Source organism: Diabrotica undecimpunctata, unplaced genomic scaffold, assembly GCF_040954645.1.
Source record: "Diabrotica undecimpunctata isolate CICGRU unplaced genomic scaffold, icDiaUnde3 ctg00000568.1, whole genome shotgun sequence".
In the NCBI taxonomy this organism is placed as follows: Eukaryota; Metazoa; Arthropoda; class Insecta; order Coleoptera; family Chrysomelidae; genus Diabrotica; species Diabrotica undecimpunctata.
Window position 1 is genome coordinate 690526 of NW_027311885.1, and position 26975 is coordinate 717500.

The 26975-nt window shown below is 31.4% G+C and overlaps 2 protein-coding genes and 2 long non-coding RNA genes across 4 annotated transcripts in view; 2 read left to right on the forward strand and 2 right to left on the reverse strand.

Moving 5' to 3' along the window:
* Positions 1–1871: 1871 nt before the first annotated feature.
* LOC140452998 (uncharacterized) lies at positions 1872–4571 on the reverse strand. The gene is made up of 4 exons (XM_072547308.1): positions 3275–4571; positions 2871–3086; positions 2487–2633; positions 1872–2233 (listed from the first exon to the last, which is right to left on the reverse strand). The coding sequence occupies exons 1-4, from the start codon at positions 3581–3583 to the stop codon at positions 1877–1879; spliced, it is 1029 nt and encodes a 342-aa protein (XP_072403409.1). The 5' UTR covers positions 3584–4571; the 3' UTR covers positions 1872–1876.
* Positions 4572–7305: 2734 nt separating this feature from the next.
* LOC140431135 (uncharacterized) lies at positions 7306–10677 on the forward strand. Its single transcript, XR_011949627.1, has 3 exons — positions 7306–8082; positions 8766–8945; positions 9565–10677. It is a non-coding gene; the product is annotated as an uncharacterized lncRNA (long non-coding RNA).
* A 134-nt stretch (positions 10678–10811) lies between these two features.
* LOC140431141 (uncharacterized) lies at positions 10812–14516 on the reverse strand. Its single transcript, XM_072519052.1, has 3 exons — positions 13383–14516; positions 13174–13329; positions 10812–13119 (listed from the first exon to the last, which is right to left on the reverse strand). Exons 1-3 carry the CDS (start codon positions 13618–13620, stop codon positions 12641–12643), a joined length of 873 nt encoding a protein of 290 aa, XP_072375153.1. The 5' UTR covers positions 13621–14516; the 3' UTR covers positions 10812–12640.
* A 4250-nt stretch (positions 14517–18766) lies between these two features.
* Positions 18767–26975, forward strand: part of LOC140431087 (uncharacterized) — a 9072-nt gene continuing 863 nt past the window's right edge. The window contains exons 1-2 of the long non-coding RNA XR_011949599.1: positions 18767–19096; positions 24746–26975. The exon at positions 24746–26975 is cut by the window's right edge and continues 863 nt beyond it. This is a non-coding gene — a long non-coding RNA (uncharacterized lncRNA). The remainder of the gene's footprint in view (positions 19097–24745) is intronic.

Below are 26975 nucleotides of genomic sequence, written 5' to 3' on the forward strand. Positions count from 1 at the left end.
ATCAAAACCAACTACAGATAGATTAACGGCATGGACAATTGTACATGCCTTTCAATATTTTAATACCTACATTAAAATTTGGTTAGGTGCTCTTTTTTTTCACCAAAGAATACCTCTTAGAGATATTCTTTGAGAAGATAAGCGAAGTGCAAAATACACGACGACAAGAGATCAATTTAGATTTGCTTTACAGATTCTGAAACTAAACAGTTTTAGAGTGGGTTTTGCAGTATAAGGTCCGCTTGCCATTATGCTAATTTCAGTACTGAATTTAGCACTAAAAATATTAGTTAGTTGCTCGAGTCGATTTAGTATGAAAAATGTATGTTTAATGTTTGTGTTTGCAACTATCTTAATTTTAATTAGCCTGTAAGCATGCGCTCTACCAATTTTGTATTGACAGTCTAACCTACCTGAAGTTTGTTTTGGTTGTATAATTAGAGTAAAAAAACAAACAGGTAAATAATGATGGTAAAAAAGAAGCTAAAATTATGTGCAGCAGCTGTATTTAATTGTAATAATGATGCTAGCAATTAAGAAAAAAAATCATACACTTCTTAAAAAAAGCGCATATGGAGAAAAAAATGGATCGAGAGAAGAGGGTTGGGCAAAGGAATATTAAATATGTTGAATGAAGAATTATTAGTAGAAGACCCTTTGACATATAAAAACTTTTTACGAATGAATAATACTGTGTTTATAAAATTATTAGGACTAGTTGAGAATAAGATAAAAAAACAGGATACGCAATTTAGAGAAAGTATTTCAGCAAGATGCAGGTTTGTATAGTATTGTATTTAGATAGATGTATAAATTTGATGCCTCGTTTTTTGTTTAGGTTGGAAACTACATTAAGATTTTTAGCAACTGGGCAAACCTTTAGATCATTAATGTATTCAACTCGTATACATGAAAGTAGCATTTCTAGGTTTGTACCTGAAGTTTGTGAAGCTATATATACCAGTCTAAAGGAAATATATTTGAAGGTAAATATGTATGAGATAAAATTATGAAAACTAACTAACATTATTTTTAGACCCCAACATCTTCTAGAGAGTGGTTAAATGTTGCTAAAGGGTTTCAAGAAATGTGGCAGTTTCCCAACTGTATTGGTGCTTTGGATGGAAAACATGTAATGTTTAAACCTCCGATATCTGCTGGTTCATATTATTACAATTATAAAGGGAATCACTCAATAGTTCTATTAGCCATGTGTGATTCAGCTTATAAATTCACTTACTATAATGTAGGAATAAATGGCCGCATAAGTGATGGTGGTGTTTTCCGAGAAAGTAATCTGTGTGGAGCACTAGAAAATAACTCTTTAAATTTACCCCCAAATCAGGCTTTACCCAGTCGTACATCAAAAATTCCATTTGTATTAATTGCAGATGATGCATTTCCGTTAACCAGTCGAATTATGAAACCTTATCCTAATAGGAGATTGTCAGAATCTGAAAAAATATTTAATTATCGACTCTCTAGAGCCCGTCGAATGATTGAAAGCTCATTTGGAATCTTAGCTAACAGATTTAGAGTATTGCTTAATCCAATAAATTTAAATGCAGATAAAGTAGAAAAAATAATATTGGCTTGCTTAGCGTTGCATAATTTATTAGTTTCAGAAAATTTTAAAACATATATAGAACAAGATGAATCACAGGTTGTGTTTTCAAATAGATTAAGTAATCAAGCAGGTAATCGTTCGACAGCTAGAGCTCATAATATAAGAAATGAATTTAAAGAGTATTTCAACAGTGACAGTGGTTCAGTTGACTGGCAAAATGCTGCCATACAGAGATGTAACATGTAAAAAATGTATATTATTATTAATAAATGAGTAACTTGAAATTTAAATAAAACGAAACATACATAATTATGAATTTTTATTTTTTAAAATTTTTTTTCTGGCATCCCAAATAATGTTTGTTATTTTTTCTTGAGTCTCTAATAGTGTCTCTTCATCAGACACCAAAAACTCTAATTGACTCTCTACAAATTCTGCAAATATTTTTAAATTTGATTTTGCAGGAAGAGTCTCCACAGGTTTTGGTTGCTCTTCATTGGCCAGAGCATTTGTTAAAGATGACAAAACATCAGCCGCTTTATTCAAAAAAATCCCCTCATCGTCAGGTTTATTTCTTTTTTTTAGCCTCTTTCTAATAATATCTCCTCCAGAGGTGGCATTGTCTCTTAATGAAGGGGTAGGCACATTCTGTGATGCAGAAGGACTCTGTAAAATCAACCATATCAATAAATGATTAATATGTTAATAAATAAATAAGAAGTTATTTATATTTGTATTCATATTTTGACAAGCTTCCGATTTAGAAGTTAAAACGTTAGTAAAAAAAGACTTTTCAGCTTATGTGATTTTAATTCCCAATAAATTTTTTGACACTATTATCTCCTCAAACTAAAATTCTTCATAATTATTTTCCAATTAAAAAATTTCAAAAAAAAAATTGATAAAAGTTTATACTCACAATACAATAATCATGAAAATTTTCATTTTCAATCCCCTCATCGTCAGGTTTATTTCTTTTTTTTAGACTCTTTCTAATAATATCTCCTCCAGAGGGGGTGCTGTCTCTTAACGAAGGGGTAGGCAGATTCTGTGATGTAGAAGGACTCTGTAAAATCAACCATATCAATAAATGATTAATATGATAATAAATAAATAAGTTATTTGTATTGATATTTTGACAAGCTTCTGATTTAGAAGTTAAAACATTAGTAAAAAAAGACTTTTCAGCTTATGTGATTTTAATTCCCAATAAATTTTTTGACACTATTATCTCCTCAAACTAAAATTCCTCATAATTATTTTCCAATTAAAAAATTTCAAGAAAATTGATAAATATACTCACAATACAATAATCATAATTTTGAAAATTTTCAATCTCCTCTTCCTGATTCTGACTACTTATCAAATGTATTTCATTTTCTTGAACATAATCCATGGTAGCATTTTCATTGGCTGGTAGGATTGTTAAAGCCGAAAGGCTGTCCTGTGAGCACCTAGGTATGCAATGCTCCGCTACGAATAATATTTTTTCGTAATACCATAGCGTAGGTTTGTCAATCTAATAAAATAAAATAATTATAGAGCAACTATTAGGCTTTATAAAAAACATTACTTATGCTACTTTTTTGATGTCTATTTGTTTGTGTACGCGACTTATCGTAATGGTTTCAGTGTTAACAAAATTCTAATCAAATTAGCCCAACAAATAGACATAAAAAGCCATAATGTAATAGAAATATTACTTACATCATCGCTACCAGCTCCGCTTTTTATAGATGATAAATATCTTCTATGCTGTTGTAAAAAGTTAGTTCTTAAATTGTTAAACTTGGCTTTTATCTCTGCCACACTTACATCTACACCGAGTTTATACATTTCCGCCTTTATTTCTTCCAAAGCTTTTACTCTCGCATTCCTATTTTTATACAATGAATGCTTTGGCACATATAAACAAGGATTTGCTTTATATAGTTCGATTAAATTTTCTATTTGCTTCTGACTCCACATATTTAAAAACAAAGCATAAACATAGAAATAGAAACATACGTATAACATAACCTCAGTTTAAGTTAATATTGGATCATTTTTAGTACAAGTAATTAGAACATGTTCTAATTTTTAGTACTGAATCGGCGCGCGCACCTATTTTGTAGATACAATATTTTTAGTGCTAAATTCAGTACTGAATTTAGCATAATGGCAAGCGGACCTAAGAGACGATTTTTGTTTTATATGCTCTTTGTGAAATTTTAATTTCTGTATGAGCCACTCTAGTAAACTGATTAGTTTCAGTAGTTTCAGAGTCTGTAAAGCAAATCTAAATCGATCTCTTGTCGTCGTGTATTTTGCACTTCGACTGTTCGACTATCTTCTTTTACATGGCGTTGTCGGCCTACAGGCACGTTTGATTCGCGAGAATCATTTAAATGTTGGTGATTTGGTTTCCGTATTTTGTCTGTCTGCATAGTTCGTCTGAAGAGCGATAGATTCCGAAACGGCTGTAACGAAATGGCAGATGGACAAAATATAAATCAAACTACCAATATGCCTTTATCTAAAGACTATCTAGTTTTTGCTTTTGCTTACAAATTTTAAAACCGGTTTCTATGATTCCTACTCTCATAGCATATTAATTTAATATTGTGTATTAATTACTAAATGTTTTGAGTTTGATTAAATGAAAATTATTGGTCTAATCTAATGTCTCTGAAAACTTTCAGAACTAATTTGTCACATTTATTCTAATATATAAACAGGATTAGAGTTCTCTCTGTTGATCTATTCTTGAGCATTATTAGCTTTAGTATTAGTAAATATAAAGACAATAAATCAGGTATACTATGAATAATCGTTTAGAGGCGTAAGTTGGTTGAATACCCTATATATGAAATGAACGTTAGGACGAAATTCAAAATTTCCCGCGCTTTATAGCAATTCAATTTTCGCGCGTTTACAATACTACCAACTACACAAGGCGTTTGTCAATTAGCAAGCTCACCAACACGATAAAAATATTGATTAGTACCAGAACACTCCAACGTGGCGCTGATTATCACATTTTTTTGTACAGAAGTAGGTTATCTATGTCCAAGGTTAGTAGATGTTAAGTAGGTTGTCTCGTAACTATGTGGGCGAAGCGAGGGGAAGGCAGAATGCTTACGTCACTCATACGACAAAGTCAAATTTGACAGTTGTCTGCACGTCTGAGTTTAAGTTCACGCATCGAGTTAGAATCTATGGAGAAGCTATGAGCATATTAACGTATGTACTAAAAACGGCGTAGGTAGGCGTGGCTAACTGTGAAACCAATATGGCGGTGGGATCATGGACGGACTCAATAATATTAAAACTACTATAAAAATATGACTAGTTATTCAGAAGATTTAATCATAATCTAAAAAAGTGCAATACATTTTTAATAAACTATGATTTATTTATCCCTCGGTAAACACTAAAAACACGATATATTATACATAAAGATAAATTAATACAGTCAAATACTATTAATTTATTCTCTGAAGTACGGGCCATTCCTTTGTTTACATGTTTGTATACTAACCTGTGGAACGATATTCCTGAAGATTTTTTATTAATACCGCTTCTGCTACTGCAACTACGTTGAGAACAAGAAACCATTATTATGCACTATCACAATATACTATTACAGTTTCTATAAAAGTATTATAAAACTAAAAATATTCGAAAAACAACCAACGTAAATAAACATATACGATCTGTCAAAAGTGGCAACACAATATGGCCGAAGTGAGGTCGTTTTTAGTCACGTGATGCCCTCTCTATAGATTCTAACTCGATGAGTTCACGTTTGTTGTTGTCTCTATTCTATAGTATCATTAGTTCGTTTATTTGTTTAGTTATTGTTTAGTTTTTATTTTTAAGTATAGGTATAAGGACAATATTATTTATAGAGACTTGTTATTTGTGTACATAAACACTTGTGAAGTGTGTTTTCGTAGCCGTGATATAAAGGTTTGTCATAACAATTATATGTAGTTTTGTACGTTATAATAATGATATATTTTTTAGATGAGATAAGTATATATAGTTTGAAGATTTGTGCTTGAAGGACTAATCATTTTTTGTATTTTAATCTAATAATAAATTATTTATATTACCTATTGGTTTTTTTTTGCCTACCACTAGATATGATAAAAATGCTGTAAATTCCAGGAAAAAAATAATAAGTAAGTTTCTACATATTTAGTATTTTTGCTTTTGAACTTTTTCTACTGTTTTTTTGGGTTTTTGTGCGAAATAAACTGTTATCTCCATTTAAAACACACAATATTATCACTATAATCAATTCTATTTTTTGTCATCAGACTATTGATTTTAGAAAAAAAAATTGATATAATTACTAATATAAGAACCACTTAACATCCCTATACCCAAGAAAATCCCAAAATATATTGCAAAACCTAAGTTTTTGAACCTTATATTAGCATTGAAGCTTATGGCAATTTTAAAAGTGTCGTATGGGTGACGTATTCCCGCCTTTAAAAAGCGAGCATTTGATTGGTCTATAGTTACGAGACAACCTACTTAAATATCTACTAACCTTGATCTATGCCACTATTTTTGTTTTGGTATTAAACTCCATTCGCTTAGCTCGGACAAATTTTGACAGATTCATTGTCGGAAACCTACAACACAACAATTCCTACTTCTCAGTATTAATAGCTCAAGTATCCTGCTATTACAGACTTCTTTCTTTAAAAAAAGAAGAATTATTCTAAATAGTCGAAGTGTATACTAAACCCATCAAATTTTGGGTAGTATATATTTAAAAAATATATATTTAGTTGTTATAATTTAACATAACTATTTATTATATGGTGCAGATAAATAAATATTGATTGTCGGAAATTTGCAAAGTTCTATTTTATTTACTATTTAGTTTGTTTACTATTAATATTGGCTATGAGTAATGGTGCTTGGTTGTATAGTAATTTCCAGCCACTGTTAGTCTGTCAAAAAGTAACTAACTTCGCAAAAAAATAATTACTAAATTCACTAGACAGTTCGGACTGGGATTAGCGAACCGAGTTTATCAAAGAATATGCGTCTACAGTCCATCTAATTTACTTACTGTTGCAAGTCATTATCATTGGTCAGGTTGCAGGTCACAATGGGGAACTTGCATAAAAATTAAATTCCAGAAATATTACTGATAAACGTTATTTATTACTGTTAAGAGAACCCCAGTTTACAAAAAAACTCATATTTTATTATTATGAAATAAATATAAGGAATTAAAAACTGGAGAATTTAAATGATTCTTTCAACGGGCGGAATCTGTTGTGACGTCATACCGCTCGTTGGTCATCCCTATAAACGGGTAAAAACGATAAGTATTGCAACTGCAACGGTATTGGGTATTGCCTAATCTTCTTCTTACCAATGGATGGAAAACTTGAAGCCTTCGAGATGTGGCTATACAGGCGAATTCTAAGGATATCATGGACAGACAAGATAACCAACGAGACCGTATTACGAAGAGTGGGCAAAGAAAGAGAGGTGATGTATACCATTAAAAGGAGAAAGTTGGAATATCTCGGACATATAATGAGAAACAGCACTAAATACAGATTACTGAAGGTAATCCTACAGGGTAAAGTATTCGGAAAGCGAGGAATTGGGAGAAGGAGAATATCATGGTTGAAGAACCTGAGGAAATGGTTCTCCACAACAACAACGAATCTATTTAAAGCATCAGTCAATAAAATAATTATAGCCAGAATGATTGCCAATATTCGGAACGAATAGGCACTGAAAGAAGAAGAAGATGGATGGGATGGGTATGGACAGTGGAAGTGTGACGTCACAACTGTCAATTACTTTCCAAACAAAAGTTGAAATGTCCAATCTCAAGACTTTTTAATTTCTATAAAGTTAATATTTTGCTTCCTCTGCTGCTTTTTCTTTTAAGTATAGTGTTTTTACGATAATACCATCATAATTCAGTGTTCCATTTTTATGAAATATAGTTTAAAAGTTTAAATTAAAGACATTCTAACCTTACTTTATTGATACATGCATTTTATTGCTATTTTTATAAAACAGCATGCTTTATTATTTACACAACCTTGTAAAATTGTTGTAGTAACTATTAGAATACTTAGATATTGCAAAAAGCGGAAAGATTCTGTAAAAAAATGAAAAAATAACGAAAAATACAAATTATCCACACTAAACAAGGTTTGTTTGGAAAGTGAAACTGACAGATGTCAATAAAATCGCATTTTATGCACATGACACATGACAATGGATTTGATAATAACGTACCATTTCCATTGTATCAAACAATATAGACGCTTATAAGCGTCTATATTCTTTGATTGTATTATAGCCTGTTTTAATACTGTTAAAGGTTTTAAGTGTGTGTAAAATAATTTTTTTAAAATGACTGACGCTGGGTTTTTAAAGGGACAGTCTGACAATTTACCCTTAGTGGATATATTTATGGTGGGGACTTACATTAAAAACAGCGAAAGTTTTTCTCTTGCTGAAGTTCGAGGTGTTAAAACTAACAGGTAGGATATAAACCATACTTAATAGTTTTACGTATAATATAAATCGATAAAAGTATTTTTCATACAAATTAAAACTTATTAAAGTTACGAGGAAAGAAAGAGAATGCAAAATTTTGACGCCTGTCAAAATTTTCGATGTACTGTATATGTAATCATTTTTTCGATACCTGAGAAAACTAATAAGTATTTTTGAAAAATTTAAACGCAGAATGAAAGAATACTTTATTATCGAGGGCCGAAAGTCCCTTAGAATGAATCAAAAGTTTCTTTTTAATGAGATATTTGAAATTAAAAATCACACTAAATTTTTTCTTTATTAAAATATTATTTATTATTATTAACTTATTAAAATAAACATTATAGAAGTTTTCAGGGACTCTCGGCACTCGGTAATAACGTAATCTTTCATTCTGCGTTTAAATTTTTCAAAAATACTTATTAATTTTCTCAGGATTAGAAAAAAATGAATGCATGTAAAACACATTTGTGCGAAATTTTGTGCCTACGCCCTTAAAGTATAATCATTATAATACGTTATGTGAATAATATATGGATAATGTGAATAATATGAAGTGTAAATGACAATATATTTTTAGTTACTTGAAATGAAAATATTAGGCACAAAAATATTTACATCTACTTACATAGGTACCTAGTTGTTAAATATTTCTACTTATTTACAGATCCGCTAGGCCTTCTTATGGGGACTCTGCTGTTGGATGGGTGCAAGTTCGAAGAGATAAAAATGTATGCACAGTTAAAGCTAAAGTGACACCTGAACACAATGTGAGGAAAACACAATATGCTGTAACTTGCAATATTGATGAGGAATATTCAGTGCCATGACTGTGCTGCCTCTTCAGGTAAATATTTTTAAAATGATAAAAAATGTACTAGGTAAATATCAGATTAGTTTTAGTCATGCATAGGTATATTGAGATTCTAGGATTGTAAGACTAAAAAAATGTTTTATATGTCTTTGATGCTATTTAAAAACTGTTTATGTTTATGGAATGTCTTCTTTACATGCCATCTCCGCGATTAAGGTTGGCCATCATCATTGCCTATTCTAACTTTTGGCACTATACAGCCCAAAAGAGTTCATTTGAGCTGCATCCAATCCATTCTTTGAGATTTCTCAGCCAGGACAATTTTTTTCTACCTATGCTGCGTCTTCCTTGAATTTTTCCCCACATTATTAATTTTAGGAGTTCGTATCTATCACCACCTGCTGTTATAAGTATGACCCAAGTATTGCAGTTTTCTTATTTTGGTGGAATCCAGTATCTCCCTGCTTGATCTCTATTTTCTTAGTGCTTCTTCATAGGTTATTCTGTCTATCCAGGAAATTCTTCAATATGTCCACATTTTAAATGCTTCCAATCTAATTGTAATATGGAACGTAAAGGATAGCAAATACATACTATGAAATGATATTAACTTTGGGTATAATTTATAAGTATAGCATTTACTTTGTTTTAGGTGGGTATAAGCATTCCATAGCACTCTTGATGTGGCTTCACAGAAGGAGTGAAGAACCTTCTCCAACTGAAGTTGCTTGTTACTGGGCAGAGTAAACTTTCCAAAGTTGGAACTTCAGTTAAATACCTAACTTTGAAGGATTTTGGAGCACAAGAAGAACTGAGCTCAGATGAAGAAAGCTTACTTTTTTTACAGGAAGTTGTGAACCAAGGACTAGAACATAATGTTGAGAGTCAGCTATTGAAACACTTCAAGCCTAACAGAATTTTGCAAAATCTTGGACTACATCAATCGATGTTAAATTTTGTTAGCAGAAATGATTTTTCCAAAATGGCACTGAATTTTTCAGAATTTCTAGAATTCTGTTATCAGGAAATGGATCCCCAACTATGTTCTGAAGCTGCAGCAATAACCATTGAACAGTCTAATTCCGGTTTATGGTTTGACCTGCGATATTGACCAAGTAAAATGCCTTCATGGTACCAAAATAAAATTCAGAAAGTTAGGAAAAACCGAACGTCAACTGTGTGTTTGGGTTTACGATTGTCCAAAAATTACTGATTATTTCGTTATTTCAGTAAATATCTCCAATAATAATAGTTATAATATATCTGATGGTAATATATCAAAGTTTAGAAATTTATGTAATCAAAACTTAGATAAAATCAAAACAAATCTTATCTTATATAAGTTGGTGTATTTCTTGATTTAAAAAGAGCTTTTGAAACCATTGACAGGACAATAATGATTTCTAAACTTAAACAGTATGGTATAGGTGGTACACTAATTGCGTGGTTAGAAAATTATTTACAAGATCGCGAACAGACAGTTCGATTTAAAGAGCAATTGTTATGTGAAATGGATAGTAATACAGGGATTCTTCAAGGTAGCGTATTAGGCACTCGTTTATTTATTCTGTACATTAACGATATCGATATTTTTGTAATTTGTGAATTTATTGATCTTTTTGCCGATGATACTCTAATCTGTTGTAGTGATGAAAATTTTGATGTAGGTATTCAAAAAATGAACACTATTTTAGATATGGTTAATAAATATTAAAAAATGAATAAACTGAAGTTGAATGTGAAAAAAACAAAGGCAATGGTTTTAACTACCAAAAATATATATATATATATATATATATATATATATATATATATATATATATATATTATATATATATATATAATATATATTATATATATAATATATATATTATATATATATATCGATCGTTCGGAAGAAAAGGGTTACAAGTCGGAAAAACTACTTTTGCAGGAGACGAGTTTTAAGATTTTTTTCGGAGTTTTTTTTTTATTACCTGATCATTAATTAATAAAACTTTGTGATTTTTATTTAAATAAGTAGGCTAAGTTGGGTTTAATTAAATGACATAATTGTGATTTTTCTAACTGTTTATTTATTGTTATAAAAAAATACATGCAACGGTTTTGAATTAAAAATTAGTAAATGTTTACAAGTTGTAACAATGTTAACTTAATTTATAATTATTTAATACATACCTAAAATCGTTAAAAGAATTAGATTAAAGCATTACAAATTATTGTAAAAATCAAAATAATATGGCGGTACGCATTTTTTCTTTTCGACTAATGATATCAAACCTGTTTTTTTTGCCTCTGATATACCAGGTTTCGTGGAATATGCATTTTTTATTTTGATTTGTTCTATACTAACAGTTTTTCTAGAACTAATAATTTCCGCTTGGCAGAAATCTGTATCTTCAAAAGAATTTTTATAAAATAATGTATTTGGATTCTTTTTTTCTAATTTGATTACCCTAAATGACGAAGTTTTTACATTTTTAGGGATATTCACAAACAAGTCAGAAGTTAATTTTTTTAAATCCATAAAATCCTTAAAACAAAGTTCGTTTACTTTATATGTTTTTCCGGTTTTTTTTGCTGATCTCATAATGCAAGCATACTGATCAGGAACGTAAATAGGGCTTGATTTTCTGTATAGTTTTATTGCCTTTTCTATTGTCGCGTGTACACTATCACCTTCATTTTGGCTATGGCCGGAAACAAGAAATTTATGGGTGATTGAACTTATATTTAATTTTAATATTGCATAAATATAAAGAGCTATTATGAATTTATTTTTGTTTTGGCCTGTACAGTTGTCGGAATAAAGTATTACATTTAAATCTTCTTCATTTTGATTGCTCATATTTTCTAAAAATTTAAAAAGACAGGAACCTATTTCATTCGCTCCCCTTTGTGCCTCACCCTCATGCCACATAAAGCAAGTACCTTGGTGGTTTTTAATATCATACAACGTAAAATTTAGTACATTAAGCTTTGAAACATAATAGAAAGCTGCAGTATCTCCTACAGGACAAGGCAAAACTGCCTGCAGATCAAAAACAATTACTTTAGTATTTTCTGTAGTATTTCTGTCATTATCTTTTTCTTTGCGACTTTTTCTAAAATATTTTGCTGTTCAATAATAGAGGAATTTTTAAATTGCAAACAAAGGTCGCATTGATCTTTTTTGGGTATATAAAAGGCAATGTTAAATTCTTCCTCAAAAATTTTTCTGTACATGTGATAGTTTGCCGCTGGTCGTTGTTTTTCTTCGCAACTTTTAAGATAGTCACGATGTAGATCTGCAAGAGTTTTGTTTCCTTCAATATATTGTTTGGAAGTATGCGATCTACAGTAATGACTATCTATTCGAGGTATCGAATTTATGTGGCTTCTTATTTCACTTTTTATTTCTTCGTCTACTTTATAGTGGTTGTTATGTGTACCGCGCTTATCAGTTTCAACAATTTTTCCACTTTCGCAAACTTTTTGCTTCTTTAAAACGGTTTGAATGACTCTATTGTTGATTGACAGTGTAGCTAAAAAAAAATACTTGCAAACACGTACAGTTTTATTATCGATGATAAAAGAGTATGCATTATTAGGATTTCTTGGATTAGCTGCATTACTGTATTTGTACCTCGGGTTTATACTTTGCATATTCGATGAAATATAATGCCTTTGTTTCTCTAAATCTTGTAATCCCCAGTAATCATTGAAAATATTTAATCGCTGCTGTTCATCTATTTTTTGTGAACATTGTAGTTTACACTTTTCACCACATGGTGGTTTAAGCATTCTTTTTGGGCGTTTTTCTTTAATTTTTTTTGACTACCATTTTCAGTTTTTACACTAATTAAGCCAACATAACTTTGGCCGCTATTTCTCAACTGTTTTGCTATATTTTTTTGCCATAAGCCTGGATTTCTCAATCGTTTTTTTCCTTTTTTTTCTGTTTTGGACGGATCAAGTAATTTTCTATTTTTTGACAGATTAATATTTTCTGCTTCTCTACTTGAATCAATATCATCAGAATCTGATGACGATTTAATATAGGGTGGATCCTTAACACTGTCATCAGATCCAAATGGTTCATTTTCAGAATCTGAGTCACTACTACTTGTTGATGAACTTGACGAAGAGTTCGATGACGAAGATGAACTTCTGGTAGATGAAGCAAATGAACAGTTTTGTGTTTTTTCTATAACCAAATTCTGGACATCTAAAATGAAAATTAAGTTAATAAACAAAATATCGCCTTAAAACTTCAATTTACCTTTAACGTTCTTGTTTGAATTAGACACCCTTGGAATGTGTAAAGTTTCTTGCTCTTTTTCCTTTGAAAGAATAGCATCTTTATTGACTATGCAATTTTCACTGCTTTTCAATGTATCAATTTCTTCGATCTCATAGTGCATTATTTCTGGTATGTCTTTAAAGTAAAATAAGTCAATAAGGAAATATATTAAAATAATGTAAATTTACCTAATAATATTTGACTGCTAGCATCAGTATTGACCGAGCAATTTTTACTGCACTTTAATAGATCCATTTCTTCGTTCCCATATTGCATTATTTCTGGAACGTCTTCAACCAATACATTTTCAATTTCAGATTGTTCGACGGTACCACCTAACAAATTGGGCATATTCGCTTTGAAATCTAATAGTAAATTAGGATGACACCCGGCAAGTATCCTTTGGGTTCGGTTTGTAAATGCCATATTTAAGACTACGTGATGCTAAAAATAAAATAAGTTCTCTAAAATTCCTTAATTTGGCAACACACATTGTAGTTTGTCAGACAAAAAATGAAAAACCATTAGGTCAAAAATGTAACACCCTGTATACAAAACACCTTTGTTAACTAAACTGGTTATTTTTGTTGAAAAAACTATCAAAAGATTTTTTTATAATTAAACAAACTTTTAATAAGGATACTTTATTTAATAATTTAGATATTTGATATTTTTTTCATGCACGAAAATACTTGCAGGTCTAAAATATTATCGTAAATAATTACAAAAAGTATTAAGAAAAGTGATATATTTTGACATAACCCAAAGACTGTGAATAAACTTACCACAAAAGTTGAGTCAAAAGTGTAACATGTTCTAATTTTACAGTAACTATTTAAAAAGCAATCAAGAAAAGCGCTACATTTTGACATAAAACATAGTATGTGAACAAATTAACTCAAAAAATTGGTTCAAAACAGTTACAAAACAAAATGTTGCGGCTTTGTTACAAACGCGAAATAGTTAATTTAATCCAAGATTGTAACATTCTGAGATGTATCTGTTTCGTTGTAAAATTTACATGCATTTACTACTTACTTTTTGCAACAATATCGAATGTATCTTCTTTCTCCTAAATATTTGAAACACTACACAACACTAACGGTGACAAACTGTTATACAACGATCTTGTACAAAATATTCTGCGAAAAATGCAAAAATCCCCGTGTTACATGCGGACATCTTTTGGCTGGTAGTGAAGATTCTCTCTAAACTTCATGCGTTCCTAATAGTAGGCACCTTTTTAGTTAGTTTAATGAAATAAATCGAGAAATGAACATTTTTGAGATGTAACCCTTTTCTTCCGAACGATCGATATATATATATATATATATATATATATATATATATATATATATATATATATATATATATATATATATATATATATATTATATATATATATATATATATATATATTATATATATATATATATATATATATATATATATATTATATATATATATATATATATATATATATATATATATATATATATATATATGACAAAAAACATCCCATCATTTTAGCGGCAGATCATATAGTAACATCGTTAATATTTAATCATTTTCACAAGGATCTTATGCATGCTGGTCCTCAGCTTTTACTTGCAACTATAAGAGAAACTTTCTGGCCGTTATCAGGAAGGAATTTAGCGCGACGTACCGTACACAAATGTGTAAAATGTTTTAGATTAAAATCTAAATCCATTCAGCCAATAATGGGTGACCTACCTGCCCAGCGTCTCGCAGGTGGCCCACCGTTTATTGTAACAGGTGTAGATTATGCGGGCCCTTTCTTAATTCGCGATAGAAAGGATCGAGGTTGTAAACTAATAAAGAGTTACATGTGTCTTTTTATTTGTTTTTGTACGAAGGCCATACATTTAGAATTAGTTACAGAACTGTCTAAGGAATCATTTCTGTTGGCCTTTAAAAGATTTATTGCGCGAAGAGGCAAGCCTCAAAAGATGGTTTCCGACAATGGAACCAATTTTATAGCAGCTAGTTCGGAGTTAAAATCGTTAATAAAATTTTTAGAGCAGCACACTCCCGCGATAAGGGAATCCTTGCTAAAGAATAATATTTCGTGGTCCTTCATACCTCCCTATTCTCCACATTTTGGCGGACTGTGGAAAAGCGGAGTAAGAACAGTTAAGCATCATTTGCATAGAGTTTTGGGAAACGCGCACTTAACGTTCGAGGAATTTTATTCGTTGCTTGTGCAGATTGAAGCTATAATAAATTCCCGACCGATTCATCCTTTATCCTGTGATCCAAATGATCTCTCCCCATTAACTCCTGCACATTTTTCTCATCGGAAGACCACTTATTACCAATCCAGATCCAGATTTGCGTCATGTTCCAGTTAATCGGCTCTCAAAATTCCAGCATATTCAGCAGCTTTCTCAGCATATATGGGAACGATGGAACAAAGAATACATCTCCGAACTACAAAAACGCACGAAATGGACTACTACTAACGGTGAAGTTGCGGAAAACACGTTAGTGCTCATAAAAGAGGACAATTTACCTCCATTAAGGTGGAAGTTAGGTCGCGTGATCGAACTTTTACGCGGCAGTGATGGTGTAGCCAGAGTTTTTAGAATAAAGACAGACAATGGTATCATAACTCGTTCTTTTTCCAAGGTGTGTCCGCTACCCGTTTCGGACTAAGTGTAGTTTAAACATTTGAACATTTAGCATTAGCAGACGATTTTGTTGGCAGTGTTTGCCAAGGCGGGGGCCATGTTCACGCCTCTATCCAATTCAAGTTTATTTTATGCATTTTTACAACCCGGCAACATAGTAGCGTAGGAAGATATATTATGCCATATGTGAAGATAAGACGAGTCCCTTAAGGCACCCCAAAGACGACAGACAGCACTCAAATACGAGACGAGATCGGTGACACAGCATTCAGCGCGAGCGAACATAATACTTATTAGCGTTCATATTATATGTATTGTGTAATTCAAAATAAAGTCAGTTTTGTTTTCGCACGGAGTTTGATTATTAACCAGCGGCACAAGCGAAGTGCATATCAAGCAAATCCATATATATATATATATATATATATATATATATATATATATATATATATATATATATATATATATATATATATATATATATATTTATATCTGAAATCATAAATTTAAATATTAATAATGAAAAAATTGAAATTGTCACAACAGTTAAATATTTGGGATGCCAGCTTGACAATATTCTGAATTTTGAGAGTCACTTCGAGTACATTCATAAAAAAATATCAAAAAAACTTACACAATTATTCAACCTCATTTTGACTATTGCTCATCAATCTTATTTAACATACCCCAATTGGGAGGATGTTAAATACTCTAAATTGGTTCTCTGTTGAAAATAGACTGTTTTTTTCACCATGATTTTGGTCTTCAAAATAGTAAATGGCTTATCACCTGAATATTTTGAAGAATTCATTTCTTTCAACAAAAGTATTCATTCTTATAATACCCGAGGTTTAGATGACATATATGTAACTAAAACTATGTATAAAAGTATGAAGAATTTGCTCTTTTTTAAAATCTTCCTTAAATTTAATCAGTTACCAACATCTGTAAAAAAATGTACTAGTCTCAATAATTTCAAAATGTTACTTACACAATATATATGTATCAAACATTTATAGTGTACTTTCTTTATATTGTATATATAATAGGTTTTCTATTTAAATAAAGATCTATCTATCTATCTATATGAAATATAAATATATAAAGTATAATGTAGGTATGTACCTATAATTAAGGTATGAATAATAAAACCACTTGCAGGAGGATATTAGTTTGATTTGTTTTTATTAAATCACTTTTACTGTGTTTGACCTTGACCAATCCCTAGATAGATGCACTTGGGAATCTGGTGTAATTGTGAAATAAAACAAAATAAATGTTACTTGCATACATTTATTGCTTATATTTTATTGAACATAATATATATTGCAAATAGTAATAAGATGAAATATCAGGTTTTTACCAACCATTTTCTTAAAAACATTCTAAAATTTTTTTCTAAAACTAAATAACTACCTATAAAGTATAAAAGTAAAACCTACAAAAAGTTAACGTCCTGAAATTATTCCTGATTGCAAGTTGATTATTGATCCACACACTATTTTGATAATATTATCTGAATAACACAACAATTTATTATCAATACATGCATGTGGTGCTAAAATTGAAAATTCTCTCAATCTACGAATAACTCTTTCCACATGAATTCTCAAGCTAGCTATTCGTTTGGTCTCAAATACCTCATCTTTACTAGGTTTTGTACATACAGAGACACTCGGTGGCCTAATTAGGACACAACCTTTAGACATAAGTAAATGGTCAATATGTTTAAATCCCCTATCTGCCATAACAGCAACTTTTGTTGGTAAAATATTTAAAAAACCACTATGTTCTGCAATGACAGCATCAGATGTATGACCCCCAAATGCTGTAGATATATAATTTATGATACCATCAGGAGTGCAACATATTAAATATTTAAGTGTATTACATTTTTTATATTCCGACCATGTTAAAGATTGTTTCACTGCATCTGTTGGTTTCTCTATCTCTATTTCTAAACAATCAATTATACAATAAACATTACAATATCAAGCTCGAAAAGATATTGGTAAATTTGATTTCACGAATGAAACCTGAGGTTGTATTATACATTTTCTTAAATATTTACTTATAATTGGAACAGATTTCGAAAATATTTTTGAAGCATAACTTTCAGTTATGCCAAAATCATCTGCTAGAGCTATAAAAGAAAGGTCTACAATCTAGATCTGTTTTGTAACTTTGTGATTGTACAATTCATTGTCATATTTTTAAATTCAGTTCTCTTTTCATCATTAAGTTTTTTCACTTCACTGGGCGTTAAAGTATACTCACTACTTTCACTAAAATTTTCATGATCACTACTTTGTATGCTTAGAGTAGTTTCAGAAATATTGGCCACATAACTTGTTGATGGCTTCATCTCTACGTTGACTGGAATAATTTTGATTGGTGATAACCCTACTGTAAATCCACACTGTAGGTTACATTGAACATCTTTAGTCCTAACACTAGGACAGGTTTGTGAAGAGACATCCCTTTTCGAAACTTCAATGTCATTTGTTTCCAGCTGAATTTCCATAGGGTGAATGGTCTTACTACCACATGCAACTATCTCCAAATTCTCCTGAATACAAACTGGATCTTGTGGCACCAAAGAAATAGCTTCATCAACAATTATTTTTGCAGTTCTCTTAGTACCTGCAGCAGTGGGATGATTTTCAAACGATCTTTTTCTATTTTGCTGGCAATCAAATATATGAGGCACTACATTAGTTTTCATTTTTTTCTGACCACCCATTAACTTGTATTTAACATAGTTATCCATGTCTTCTTCAAGCTAGAATAAATAAATAAATAACTAAATAAGCCATATAAAAATATGTGTTATTATGAATGACAGTTTGTGGCAACAGTGTTGCCAGTTCGTTGTTCTCTTGTCCTGGAACGAGCAGCGTGACGTCATAAAGCTCGTCGTGTTGTTTAAAATGAAAAGCTGGCGATCATAACTTTAAATGTTCATTGTAAATTAAATATTGCGATTTAAGGGGGTTGATATTTGGTACGCGTTCAGCAGACGGAGCTGCTCCACAACTGTTGAGTAAAAGTCTGCAAAATCAAACCGCTACCGATACGCTACTTCCGGAGCGGCCTGTCAAATTTGGTAGCGTAAAAATGTATCGCTACCTCCATCCAACATGTTGAGAGAAATGTCATTCATGACATTTCTGTACTAAAATTGAGGGTTAATAACCGGTTTTCTGTGCTCAAACGTTGTTGTGATAACATCTATTGCAGAAAAACTCAAGGTATTTATAGATAATAAGGCTATTACTAATAATCCTTTGTTTGTAACCCGATCCTACCGCATACATACTTAATAGTAATAAAATACACGGCACGGTTCCTCCAGCCGAAAATGGAGACCACTAACACTAACCTCGATCCTGATAAACCTCCTGACCCCCCGCCTGATTTAAGTGGAAAAAAAATTAATAACCAATATAATATATATGATTCCGGTCCTTTCGAAGTATATGTACAGGGAAAAGACAAAAATATAGGGAATTTTCACATCTTAAGTATTGCTAAAACAATATTTAACCTAAACCTACAGCAAATTATTAAATTTAACCGTAAAGGGAAAAACCGGTTAGGTGTTGTTTTTAAAGATTTTAAATCGGCAAATCTATTTGTGAATGATAATTAAGAGATGGGAAAGTTTACAATATGATGTCTTTATCCCAAATCACAATGTCACATGTAAGGGTATAATAAGGAACATATGTAAAGAAATATCTGAAGTAGAAATTAAAAATGCAATCGAAACAAAATTAGTATCCTGTAAAGTAATTGACATAAAAAGACTAAATAGGAGAATTATCGAAGAGGGAAAAGAACAAAACTATCTACCAACAACCACCATATGCGTAACATTTACAGGAAAAGCACTGCCCAGGGAGGTGCTGGTGTATGGATTACCCATGAAGGTTATTCCATATGTCAGCCCAGTCCTAATGTGTGGAAACTGCCTGTTATATGGTCACAGTAATAATCAATGCAGAGGGAACCCAAAGTGCCAGAACTGTGGGAAAAACCAACACGGGGAAGCCTCGAATTGTGAAACATACTGCATACACTGTAAAAATCATGATCATATCTCTAAAGATAAAAAATGTAAAGAATTCCAACGGCAAAAAGAAATAAAAGCCCTAATGTCTTTCTCTAACATCTCATATTATGAAGTAAACATGCAAATACCAAAAAATGAAAACAGGGAATACTCTTTGAACGAAGAGAATTTTCCTGTCTTGCATACAGAATCCAAGCCTAATAATATAATAGATATCACAGAAAGAAGAATAGAAGCCATAAAGAATGACACAAGTATACCAAAATATAACCAAATCGTCAAATCTCAACCCACCAAAAGAAGGAAACCAAACATGACAGAATATGACAAAAAACAACATAGTGCTCAATTAATTAATCCGGAGGGAAGATTAAACTGGGCAACAAATTCTCAATCAATGCCATCAACATCAAAAGGTTACAGTGCAAATAAGGAAACTGAACATGGAATCTCCCATGCAATGTCATTACTACCACCACAACATAAAGAGATGGTACGATCTTTTGTAAACAACTTGCTAAGAAACTTATACCCTAACTCATCTAATGTATCACAATATAAAACAATGGACAGTGGAAGTGTGACGTCACAACTGTCAATACCTTTCCAAACAAAAGTTGGAATGTCCAATCTCAAGACTTTTTAATTTCTATAAAGTTAACATTTTGCTTCCTCTGCTGCTTTTTCTTTTAAGTATAGTGTTTTTTACGATAATACCATTATAATTCAGTGTTCTATTTCTATGAAATATAGTTTAAAAGTTTAAATTAAAGACATTCTAACCTTACTTTATTGATACATGCATTTTATTGCTATTTTTATAAAACAACATGCTTTATTATTTACACAACATTGTAAACTTGTTGTAGTAACTATTAGAATACTTAGATATTGCAAAATGCGGAAAGATTCTGTAAAAAAAATGAAAAAATAACGAAAAATACAAATTATCCACACTAAACAAGGTTTGTTTGGAAAGTGAAACTGACAGATGTCAATAAAATCTACGTCATCACTTCCACGGTCCATTAAAAGCAGCTCAACAAATAACATAACCTATGAGTTAATGGAAGATGGGACAGTATCCGATGCTTCAGAATACTAAGCCCAAAATAAAAATAACAAATAAAGCTTTCACTCCTTTGACTATAATACAATGGAATATGAGATCATATAATGCTAATGTGGATAACTTAAAAATAATTATCAAAGAATACAATCCTGACATATTATTGCTAAATGAAACATGGTTAAATAATAACCATATAATCAGATGCAAGGGCTATCAAGTAATTAGAGATGATAGAGATGATTCATATGGTGGTATAGCCATCCTTATAAGGAATGAAGTAGAATTTTATGAAATATCTGTATGTAATAAATTTAATAACAACTCTCAACTGCAAGCAATCTTCCTATCTAAATTTCAAATTAACCTACTTAATGCCTATGTCCTTAATGCAAATACCATATCTAAACAAAAATGGATAAAACTGATCCAGGAAATCAACAAACCAGTAATAATAATGGGAGACCTGAACGCCAAGCATGAGGCTTGGGGTAGCCCTTGTAATAATTCCAATGGGAGAAACATCTTCCAAACGTTAGATGAGCTGGAACTAGTTTTTTTAAATGATGGTTCATATACCAGAATAGCACCACCTCCAAAAAGATCATCAGCTGTGGATCTAACAATAACATCTAAGAATATTGCTACCAGATCATCATGGCAAATAATTCCTGACCTAGGATTTAGTGATCACCTACCCACAATGTGCAAAATTGGTGTCCAAAACATTACCATCCACATGCCACCAAGGAATAACAGAAACTTCAAAAAAGCTAATTGGAACCAATATACCTCAGTATTAGAGTCATCATTTACATCATTTCCAGGGGAGAACTACCGATCATTTGCAGATCTAATAAATGAAGCTGCACAGTTGTCCATCCCATTGTACAAATCAAATGTTAATAAACAGTATCATATCCCATGGTGGGACGAATCTTGCGCTGAAGTCATTAAAGACAGAATTAAGGCAACAAAGCAATTCCAATCAACACCCAACTTACAAAATTATTTAATAGTAAAAAACAAATGTGCTATAGCTAGAAGATTCCTTAAAGAAAAAAGAAAGAATAATTTTAGGAAATTTGCAGAAGGCCTTAATAGAAACTCGCCAATCAAGACAATATGGGATAAAGTTAGGAAAACAGCTGGATATGGTAATAGCCCAATTAACTCCCTTCCTGATCCTAATATGGCACAAGAGATACTGAATTCCTTGGCTCCTCCCAGTATACAGTTATATCAACAAAGTATACAAACTAGCAATACAAGTTCCCCTTTTACCTTTAATGAATACAAATTCATAATCAATTCTAAAAAGGAATCTGCTACGGGACTTGACTTAATTTCATACTCTATGATTAGAAATCTACCTCATTCAGGATCATTACTATTATTACAAATTTTTAACAAATGCTTAAATACAGGGACCATTCCGATTGAATGGAAACAGTCATTAATAATTCCAATCCTAAAACCTATGAAAGATAAACTCACTGCAACTAACTATAGACCCATTGCCCTCATCTCTTGTGTAGGTAAAGTTTTAGAATCAATGATCAAAAATAGGTTGGAATGGCGTATAGAAAATAAGGGAATCCTCAGACCATTGCAGCTAGGTTTTAGAAGGGGTAAAGGATGTTTAGAATGTCTATCCTTTTTGACATCTGAAATCCAAAAATCATTTAGTAATAATGAATGTACAATAGGAATATTCTTGGATATCCATTCAGCATATGATAATGTTAATATTGACAAACTGTACTCTACATTAATACATTTGGATATACCACATGATTTAGCTAACCTCATATATGACTTTTTAAGATGCAGAGAACTGTTTGTCAAAGATAACTCTGGGTTAGTACATGGCCCAAATACCACTAGCACTGGACTCACACAAGGATCACCATTAAGTCCAATGCTATTTAACATATATACCTACTCAATACACAAAGTGTTCCCCAAAAATGCTAAAGTCATACAGTATGCTGACGATTTTGTAATTCTAGTCAAGGGAGTGAATGTTAAAAATATGATATCAAAATTAAACAAATATTTAGTCAATCTTGAGGCCTGGCTGGACAATCATAATTTGAACATCTCTGTGGGCAAATCTAAAGCTATCTTGTTTACAAGGGGTAATACCAAAATAATGCCTGGAAATATCAGTTATAAGAGTCAACATATAGAGTGGGTAGATAAAATTAAATACCTAGGAATGGTTTTACAGAAGAACCTTAAATGAAAGGCACACATTAACCAGCTGGAAGTCAAAATAGGTAAAGCACTGAATGTAATGCGTGCCTTGTGTGGAACATGGTGGGGCAGTGGCCCAAAAATATTAAAACTGATCCATGAAGCACTTATCCTAAGTCATTTAAACTATGGGGGTCAATTCCTATCTACGTGCCCTAAATATATATTGAAGAAACTAGATCAGATGCACTACCAAAGTATTCGGATTATCACAGGATGCATGAAGTCAACTCCAATCCAAGCCTTGTTATCAGAGTCTGGAGAACTGCCATTAAAATACAGAAGAGAATGGCTCACCACAAAATTTTTGCTAAAAAACCTAAGCATTAAAAACAACCCTGTCATTCAATCAATCATTGAATTAGAAGCACTTTGTAATATGGACAATAAATACTGGAGAAATAAGGAAAAACCCATATTGATAGCAACTATCAGAAAAATCCAACCTTATTTGCAGAACCTATATTCCAGTAAACTTCTTCCTTGCCATGAATATGACTTGGAACTACAACTTCAACCATTAGGAATTCTGAATGAAAATATTACAAAAAATGAATTCAATCTTATGAATTTTGTGAACTTAGTCAAAAAATTCCATTCATACAAAAAATTCTTTACAGATGGCTCAACGGACACAATGGGAAATGCGGGATTTGGTGTTTTTTCCCCAGATATAAACTATTCATTTTCATCTAAACTACCCAATCATACCCAAATATGTACAGCAGAGGTTACTGCGATCAATCATGCAGTCCAAATTATACGGGAACAAAATATCACAGAAGCCATTATCTTTTCTGACTCCAAAAGTGCACTACAAAAAATTAAAAAAACAGGGTTTTCTAAAGACACAGAACATAATATCGTATTTAACGAAAACAGGAATTATCCTAGCAAGGAACAATAATATCAAAATCTTACTAGCATGGATCCCAGGACACACTGGTATCACTGGAAACTACAAGGCCGACCAACTTGCCAATATAGGTCGTTCCCTGAATATTCCCATGAATATCAAGCTAGAGTTTTCAAATTTTACACCCTACTTGAAAAGAGAGATTTGGTCTAATTGGGCAGCTGAATGGTACGAAGGATATGGCACAAGTAATTCATTCTATGCCAAAATTAATAAACGAATCCACACACTACCATGGTTCAATAAATTCGCATATATCAGTAGGAGACATTTAACTACAATCATCCGTATGAGAACGGGCCATTGCTCATCCCCTCTTCATCTATTTAGAATTGGAGTCAAAGATGATCCTTATTGCGAATGTGGCCAAGTGGGAGGCTTAAACCATATTTTATTAGAATGTCACTTAAATCAAAACCCACACTTTGACTTGTATGCCGAATTAGCTAAAACTAAACTTCCCACCCCCATAAATATTTGTACAATTCTCACAAATATTAATGAAAATACAATAAGCACCTTATGCAACTTTATTTCTACCTTTAATATTAAATTATAAACTATGATATTCCTTCTTTCAGTCCTGGGTGCTTCTACCTTATCCGTTGGTAGCATTTCTGGTGTGTGCAAAGCTTGGACGCTACCCCCGAGCGAGAAAAGTTTATACCTTTGTTGTGTTGTATTACTAATATTTTAGCCTGTGAAGAAAAAAAAACCAGCACAAGTATACATGTAGAATAACCTAAAACAAACAAAGGAAGAATATAAGTGTAGGTAGACACTGATTGCTGAAGCAAGACAAAAAGTGTCTACCCTCGAAGTAAACTGGGTAAATTGTCTAGAACATAGCCCAAAAAAAGAATAAGAAGAAGAAGAAGAAAATTGAGGGTTAGATGTTTGTTTGTTTTGTTTTTACGTTTTTACTTCCAGCCAGCCACAAACCATACGTTTGTGCTTCCAGCCATATATTACTTTATTATATGGACATATCCATTGAATTTATTTAACTTGTTTAGAGGTATTTCTTGATTGGATTTCTAATTCCTTTCCAGCTGTTTCCTAATAACAAAAAGGTGATCCATTATTTATCTTTACAATTTAATGACTGTTTGGTTCCATTCCTTCATGTTTTGTTCATACTTTCTTTTCACTTCATATATTAGCTATTAAAAATGTTTACGTCGAAATTGATCATTACTTATAGTTAATGTTATCTAAAAAGAAAACTCTGAAAACTTTTGTTTTCTACATCTCTATAACTTTTATTATAATTTCTTCCCACTACAGCTATTTCAGCATTTTGTCTTTCTCAATTGACAAGCCGCGAGAATCAAATATCGAATACACACGCATTTGTAACGCTCACACATCACAAATTATGAAAGCTCTGAGAAGCAATTGTGGTCTCTCATATCAAAGTATCATTAATGCAGTTTAAACATAGTCGGCTGTAAGCAACAGAAACTATATTTGGCCTCTGAAATATGTGAACCAATGTTTGATTCTCACAGCCTGAAAAGTGGGTTACTGATAAAAACTACTTAAGTCAACTATTATATATTTATTTTTTAACGAAAACTATTATTTAAATACATTGTTATTTTAATAAGAAATTAACAAAAACTTTATATATTAAAAAAATATTGTTTTCATTACACTATTTAGTTTCTCTTGTTTTTTTTTAACTCATTTTCACAGTATAAAGAATTGCACAGAGTACACAGTGAAATCAACAAACACCTACGGGCTAACAGTTGGAAATAAATAATATTCATTTAGAGCAAAATTGTATTTTTCTGTAAAATGGCCTATATTGTGGAAATGGACATATAATTGTAATAAACGATATTACATTGATAAACACAGTCGCATGAATCATATGGACTTGTTTTTGTGTGAATCGGCATGTGATGCACACTGCTGTAATATACGATATCAGTCAACAAGGCTGCATGAATCATATAGTGATTCTCACCTCTAACTAACACAAACTAAGGTTTTTTTTTTAAAGAAATGTGTAGATATATACTTAGATTTTAATTTTGTGTGTATATAGAGTTAAAAAGATATACAGCCAGAAGGGTCCTTTTTTTTCACTATGGTGCAGTGTGAGGGTTCATAAATTTCTTAATTTAAGGATTTGAAATTGTTCACTAAACGAATTATTATGATATAAAAGGTGAAGTGTGCATGTAGACTCTGTTTTTTGTTGTTGAAAGCTCTTTTGTGTTCTGGTATACATTTGTTTAAGGTTCTACGGGTTTAACAGATGTAATATTGTATGTTGGGTTTTTGATTAAGTTTGTTATACCCCACTGTATAAATGTTTTTTTATGTTGGCTCTGGTGCTTATTATATTTGCTTAAGTAATTGTTTGTTCTGAAAGCTGGTGTTATTCCTCTCTGTTTCTGGTTTTTTAGTTCTGTTGTTATCATGCCTATAGATGTAATTATTGTTTCAATTCGTTGATGGTTTTATTACTTACATATCAAAGTCTTTCTTTCAGGCACTATATAGCTTTCCTTATTTAGATGATAATTGTGTGTAATGTTTAATCTAATTGTCAACTATCTAATATGTTGTTTCCAAGTAAGTGAAAATTTACTATATATTTACTGACGATTTAAAATGCTTTAAAATAAACAAATGCCAGGCCGAAGTCTGCAAAAGGATATTGATCGCCTCTAAGTGGAGCACACAAAATGGTATTTGGATGCGTCAAAATGTCATAGTTTTCATTTGCACCTTCCTCATCCCCCAATAATATTCGAATATAGTAAACCATACTACAATTTAACCATTTAACTACAA